General features: G+C 38.4%; 1 protein-coding gene across 1 annotated transcript; it reads left to right on the forward strand.

Moving 5' to 3' along the window:
- Nucleotides 1-264: 264 nt before the first annotated feature.
- LOC121931682 (craniofacial development protein 2-like) lies at nt 265-1,053 on the forward strand (the record flags this gene model as incomplete). Its single annotated transcript, XM_042469662.1, is given in 1 exon segment — nt 265-1,053. A coding segment is annotated over 1 exon segment (789 nt), but the record flags the coding sequence as incomplete, so codon positions are not given.
- Between the last annotated feature and the right edge of the window lie 5,954 nt (nt 1,054-7,007).

A 7,007-nucleotide genomic window follows, 5' to 3' on the forward strand; every position in this document is an offset into this window, starting at 1 on the left:
CACAGAGAGGCAAATAGCTACTGGGCAGCAGCAGTGGTGGTTGTTACCGATGTTGAGAAAACAACAGTGATATCATGGCTAACACTTATTTAGCACTATACATAGGGAGGTAATGGTGACTCTCCTTGCGTAACCTTCTCACCTAGAAAACCCTATGATAAGACATTCCAAGTGAGACATAGGCAGGAAAAGGAACAAATACAGAGATAGAAAAACAGAGGAAATCACACTTGTTAAAGGAGCCAAGACATAAACCTCCCAAAGATGACGAGGCAAGTGGGAGATAGGCTCAGAAATACAAAATCTATCCAGAGCAGCACAACACATATAATAGGGGCATGGAATGTGAGAAGCATGAGCCAAGGGAAGCTGAACATAGTAAAAATGTAAATGGAACACATTAACATACTAGTACTGGGAGTAAGCGAGCTGAAATGGATAGGAATGGGCCACTTTGATTCAGACAACTACACAGTGTTCTACTCGGGAAATGAGAATACACGAAGGAATGGGGAGGCACTAATACTAAGGAGAGATGTGGCAAAAGCAATAAAGGGATATAATGCCAAATCAGACCGAATCATCTCAATAAGGGTCTGTGGAAAACCTATAAATATTAACATAATTCAAGGATATACACCAACCATAGATGCAAAAGAGGAAGAATTAGTGACATTTTGTGAAGGAGTCCAGGAAGAAATTGACAAAACACCAGCACAGAACATTAAACTAATCATAGGTGACTGGAACACCAAAGTTGGAAGCAAAGAGAAATCCAAAACAATAGGCAGATTCGGATTAGGCAAAAGGAATGAAGCAGATGAGCATCTGATAGAGTTCTGTGAAGCCAACCATCTATTCATTTCCTTTTCCATACAGCCAAAGCGAAGGCGATACACATGGACATCACCACAAGGACAACGCAAAAACCAAATAGATTATATAATCAGAAGCAAAAGTTGGAGAAGTACCATTTTGATGGCCAAGACTAGACTGGGTGCTTACTGTGGCACAGACCATGAATTAGTTAATTCAAAAATTAGAGTAAAACTTAAGAAAAGAACAAAACCAGTCATCATACCAAAATTTGATCTAAACAATATTTCAACAGAATTTACTGTCAATATAAAGAACAGATTTGAACTACTAAGTATAATAGACCAGGTACCGGAAGAACTATGGTCAGAAGCGAGGGACATAAAAAAAGAATAATGCAGGCATACACTTACAATTAGTCAAAAAGAAAGAGAAGAGACCATGGATGTCAGATAAAATGCTACAAGCAGTAAAAGAAAGAAGAAAAGCAAAACAAAAAGGAGACAGGAACAAACTCAAAACCATGAATGCTACAGTTCAATGAATGGTGCAAACAGATAAAGACAAATACTACGATGATCAATGCAGAGAGAGAGAGGACAACAGCAAGAAGGGAAAAACAAACCACCTATTTCAAAAGATCTGGGAAATCAAAGGGAAATCCAAACTAAGCACTATGACAATAAAAACAACATAACTCAAGATCAGGAAGAAATAAAAAGACATTGGATGTGGTACACAGAAGAGCTATATAAAAGAGATAGCAAAATGAAGGACATATGGATTGAAGATGAACCCCAGATTCTAAAAACAGAAGTGGAAGCTGCAATTAGAGAAATTGGAAAAATAAATCACCAAGTGCAGATGATATTCCAGTCGAATTGCTTCAATCCATGGTAACAGAATCAACACCAGTGCTACAGATATGGAAAACAAAACGATGACCAACAGATTGGAAACGATCAATGTACATCCCCATCTACAAAAAAGAAGATAAAAAAGACTGCAGCAACTATAGGACCATAGCTCTAATCTCCCATGCAAGCAAAATTATGCTCAAAATTCTGCAACGTAGACTCCAACCATACATGGAGTGAGAAATCCCAGAGGTACAAGCAGGATTCAGAAAAGGAAGAGGCACTAGGGACCACACTGCAAACATATGGTGGCTAATGGAGCACACCAAAGAATTCCAAAAGAAAATCAGCATGTGGTTTATAGACTATAACAAGGCTTTTGATAGCTTTGCTCACAAAATACTATAACGCACTTAAAGACATGGGAGTGCCAACACATCTGATAGTCCTAATGAGGAATACTTACTCAGGACAGGAGGCCACTGTCAGGACAGAACATGGAGAAACAAAATGGTTCCCAATTGGCAAAGGGGTCAGACAAGGCTGCATCCTCTCACCCTATCTGTTCAACTTGTATGCAGAAGATAGTATATGAAAAGCAGGATTGGACACAGAAGAAGGAGGAGTGAAAATAAGAGGAAGGAATATCAAGGAGGAAAGTGAAAAGGCAGGCTTATTGTTGAACATAAAGAAAACAAAAATAATAACCACAGAAAATGTACACAGATTCAGCCTACACAATGAGGAAATAGAAATAGTAAAAAAGAAAAGAAAAGAAATGTGCATACCCAGGCTCAAATATTGAACAGAGTAGGGAATGCAGTCAAGAAATCATAAGATGACTAATAATGGGGAGGGCAGCTATGAGAGAACTAGAAAATATTCTAATATGTAGACATACACTGAGCACAAAACTTAGAATCATACAAGCCATTGTGTTCCCCATATCTGGATGTAAGAGCTGGACAGTTAAAAAAGTGGATAGGAAGAGAATTAATTCATTTGAGATGTGGTGCTGGAGAAGAGTGCTCATATTACCATGGACAGCTAAAAAGTCAAACAAATGGTTCCTAGATCAGATCAAACCAGAAATCTCTCTGGAAGCCAAAATGACTAGACTGAGGCTGTTGTACTTTGGCCACATCATGAGGAGGCACAACTCATTGGGGGGAAAAATCAATAATGCTAGGAAAGGTGGGGGGAAGCAGAAAGAGAGGAATGCCATATGCTAGATGGATGGACTCTATTAAGTAGGTCATGGGTATGCATTTGCAGGACCTGAGCAAAGCAGTGGAACATAGGGAGTATTGGAGATGTCTCATGTACAGGATCGCCATGAGTTGAGATCGACAACAACAACAGCAACAACAACAACTGAAGCATTGAATATATATATATATATATATCCCTCTTTCTTTCTCTTGGCTGATAATAAAAATTGCCATCATCCAGAAGGAGGGAAGGGCAGGCCAGCTCAATCAGGTCTATCCTGAAAAAGATGAAGTCTCTCCCTCTATCCACCATCATCTAGAGAGAGTCAGCTAGACTTTTCCCCTTCCCCACAGCCATTCCCTTCCCTTTGTGTCTTGCCTTTTTAGATTGTAAGCCTGAGGGCAGGAAAATTTCTCATTAACAATTTGTAAACTGCTCGGAGAGCCTTTTGGCTGAAGACCAAGGTATAAGTCCTATATATATATATATATATATATATATATATATATGAACTGATATATATATATATATATGAACTGATCTCCCTCTTATTGACCATTGGGTGCTTTGAAACTGTTTGACAGTGGAAAACATTAGGCAGTCTCAGTGTGAATATATGTTTGAAAATTCCTGGTCAATCACATTATAAAACATATTTAAATATAACCTAATGGCAGTAAAAGGTGAGTATTTTTTTAAAGACACATTTGCTGAAGCATTACTATCTATTCTTGGTATTTGCAAACAAAGACTCATCACCACATGGCCTGTCTGTGCATCATATGAGATTCTGAAAAGGGAATTCTAACCATTGGATCCTGCCCCCATACTGTTCTCTTCCCTGCATATTTGCTTCTGTGAATGACTGCCATTGTGCATGGATTATGTTCTCTGTTTGTCTTTCCTTTCTTTTCTTGGAATTCATTTCTGTTAAAATTCTAATAATAAAATAATGATAAAACCTACAATTTTAAAAGACTGAGTGCTTCACGTATCCTGAAATGTTAACTCATTCTTTGCCAGTCCTTCTGTAGTCAGATCACATGAAGCACACAAGGTGAAGCCATTAAAAGACTTTTATTTGTACAAATTGCTGCACAATAAGCCCTTAGAAATAAAATTTTAAAAAAAGAAAGAGGGAAAAATCAAAATACACTAAATAGGATCAACCTTAATAACTAGCCATAGAAGTCTGGTTGGAAATAAACAAATGGAAGAAAAATCAATGGCAAAGAGAATAGTCTGTAATATTTAGAAAATAAGTATGGCTAACTGGATGAAGTCCAGACCAGAAGCACTCAGGACCTGAGTAAATGGGCAGGACGTCACAGGCTAACCCCATAGTATCTGCCCCTGGTTACAACCTGCTTCAGTCCCTTGGTTAATGTAGCATTTTTCGGGTGTTTATATGCTTGCCCGCCACTAATAAGTTTATCAGGCGACGTCGCTGTTAAAGTGAAATAATGTGAAGTTAATCCAAATGCAAAGCAGAGAAAAACAGCAGCTTTTTACTTTTGGAACAACCCGAAAGTAAAAAAAGCTGCCATTTTTCTCTGCTTTGCGTTCGGATTAACTTCATATTTTTTCACCTTGGCAGTCCGACTCCGTAGTGTGATAAACTACCCAAATTTCCAAGGTTTTTTTTAAATTTTGCATCTTTTTAAACTCCCGTTTTCCAGCGGAATCTCCCTAGTGTGATAAACTCCTAAGCCATGGACCCATTGCTGCTGAGTGCCTCATACCTGCCACCACCAATGGGTCCAACCCAAAGGTCTCTGCTGCAGCCTGTAAAGCCAAAAACAGGATACCTGGCTACATCCAAATGGTAAGGATTCACCTTCTGCTGTCAGAAGCTGTGGCAGGAGCCTTCAGGATAAATAAATAATAATAAAATAATATTTTTTTATTTATATCCCACCCCTCTGTCTGAGACAACCCGGGTGGCTTACAAGTTAAAACAGTACAGTCCCAAATCCCAGGATCCCACCTCCCCATAAATAACAATTAAACAATTCACAGTTTAAAACATACCTTAAAATAATCAAATAGTGGCTATAGCAGATTTGGAGGAGTAACATGTTCCAATCTTTGGTGGCTCTTATCTGTTCGGGAAAGGCCTGCTGGAAGTGATCCATCTTAACAGCTTTTTAAAAGCTGTTTAAGCAGGCAATGTGATGGATCTCCTCCGGCAGGCCATTCCAGAATCTGGGAGTGGTTGGTGAAAAGGTCCTCTGGATGGTTGCAGACAGCCTAGTTTTCATAGGCTGCAATAGATTTCTCCCAGAGGACCTGAGTACGCGGAGTGTATTATATTTTATTTATATAGTTCTGTAGATTTACACAGCACTGTGCATACATACAAACAATAAAATAAAGTAAACCTGCCCATACAACAACAACAAACAAACAAACAAACAGAACATTAGAATGTGCTAATTTTCATATAGAAAAGGCTGCTCTATCCCTTAGATCAAGTTCCTTCTTTCTCATTTTCAGTATCTTTTCAAGGTCTGCAACAAGGACCAGCAGAACTGTACACGGTTCAGATGTGGCTGTGCCATTGATTTACATAAGGACTTTATGATACTTGCCTTATCACAACTCTGCATTGGTTCTGCAAACTCTCACAGAGAGAATCCTTCACAATCCTTGAAGTATATGTTTTATGCACCAGTGTATGTTCTGTTGTGCTCCAGTAATGCACATAATTAAAAGGAGTCACCCAGCTCTGACACATCTGCCATGTTGAAATTCATTATCGTATAGTACCTGTAGGTGCATAGCAGGGTCGCCCTCCCTACTCTTAAACCTCAAGCCTTCAGTTTTATATTGTTTATCTGAGTAGTATCAAGAAAGAAGAGGTATATTCCAGGCTATTTTGCATACTTGACATTCACAGCATACTGACAGAGCAGAATCTTTTGAGTTAATCAAAAATGTTCCAGGTTTTCCCTCCTGATGTGTAATTTACTGTTCAACATAAACAACAGCAAACATGCAAACCCGTTGTTTTAATTAATTGGTAGACCTAAGATGTAAAAATTAAAGACAAGAAAACATTTTTTCTTTGAAGCAGAATGCCAGAAAGTATTACATGATGTTCTTTTTTCTAAAGGGTCACAACAAGCTTGAAAAATCACACAAGACAACAGTTAAGAGTCTCTTTAAAAGTCCCCCAAGATCCTCACTCATATCTTTCAGCTCTTTGATAGAGTGAATAAAAGTAATTGTCTACTCTGCCCAACTCTGCCATACATCTGTACAGATGGATGTTTGATCCCACTGAAGCTACCTGCACTAGTGAGATGTATCAGTATTATGTTAACTGCCAAATAATTCTCAAAGCAATCCTGAGAACTCTAAAATAGAAAGAATTACAGCTGAAACATTGGTAGTGGTGTGTGTGTGTGGGGGGGGGGGGGAGCTATGCAGCAATGTCCATGGCTGCTGCCTCAGAAACAATTAGAGAATTTCTTGTCCCTAAATGAAATGAAAGATTCCTCCATCCCCATTTCTTTACCCACAAATAGGAAAGGTTTTTGAGGCCGTTTTACACAACTCTATAGTGGTTTCTTACCTTGACTGTTCACAGAGGTTATGTTGATGGATATTACTTGAATCAAAGTTGAACAATTTATATGGGTCCACTTCTTTCCTCAAGTGGCTGCACTATGCTGCTGCCATCAATTTTTACCAATGAAGTTTTGATAAAACCTGTGTTTTGACTTTACAGCTCTCATTTTGTTTCCTCTGTTGTTATAAATTAGGTACATATTTTGTTTGGAGGTAGATTAGTGTTTTTGGGAAGTATCCTATAACAACTAATCTCTATGTACACAAGATGGGAGCCTTGTCTAAAACCAGAACAAGATGAGACAAATAAAAGAAAATGTGTTAGAAGCAAAGAAGTTGCCTTTTGCTACAGCTACATTGAAATTGAGTGGAAAAGTCAATGGCAATAATGGAAGTAGTGGTAAAGACCCCCCCCCCTGGAAATTAAGAATGAGGACATAATGTGGGCCGTTCCCTGTATGTTGCATGCCTCTGTATTAAAAAAACAAAACAAAAACAAATTGGTTAAAGGATTCACTTAAGTCTCAAAATCAGGACCATAGCAAAACC

Source organism: Sceloporus undulatus, chromosome 5 (genome assembly GCF_019175285.1).
Source record: "Sceloporus undulatus isolate JIND9_A2432 ecotype Alabama chromosome 5, SceUnd_v1.1, whole genome shotgun sequence".
Taxonomy (NCBI): domain Eukaryota; kingdom Metazoa; phylum Chordata; class Lepidosauria; order Squamata; family Phrynosomatidae; genus Sceloporus; species Sceloporus undulatus.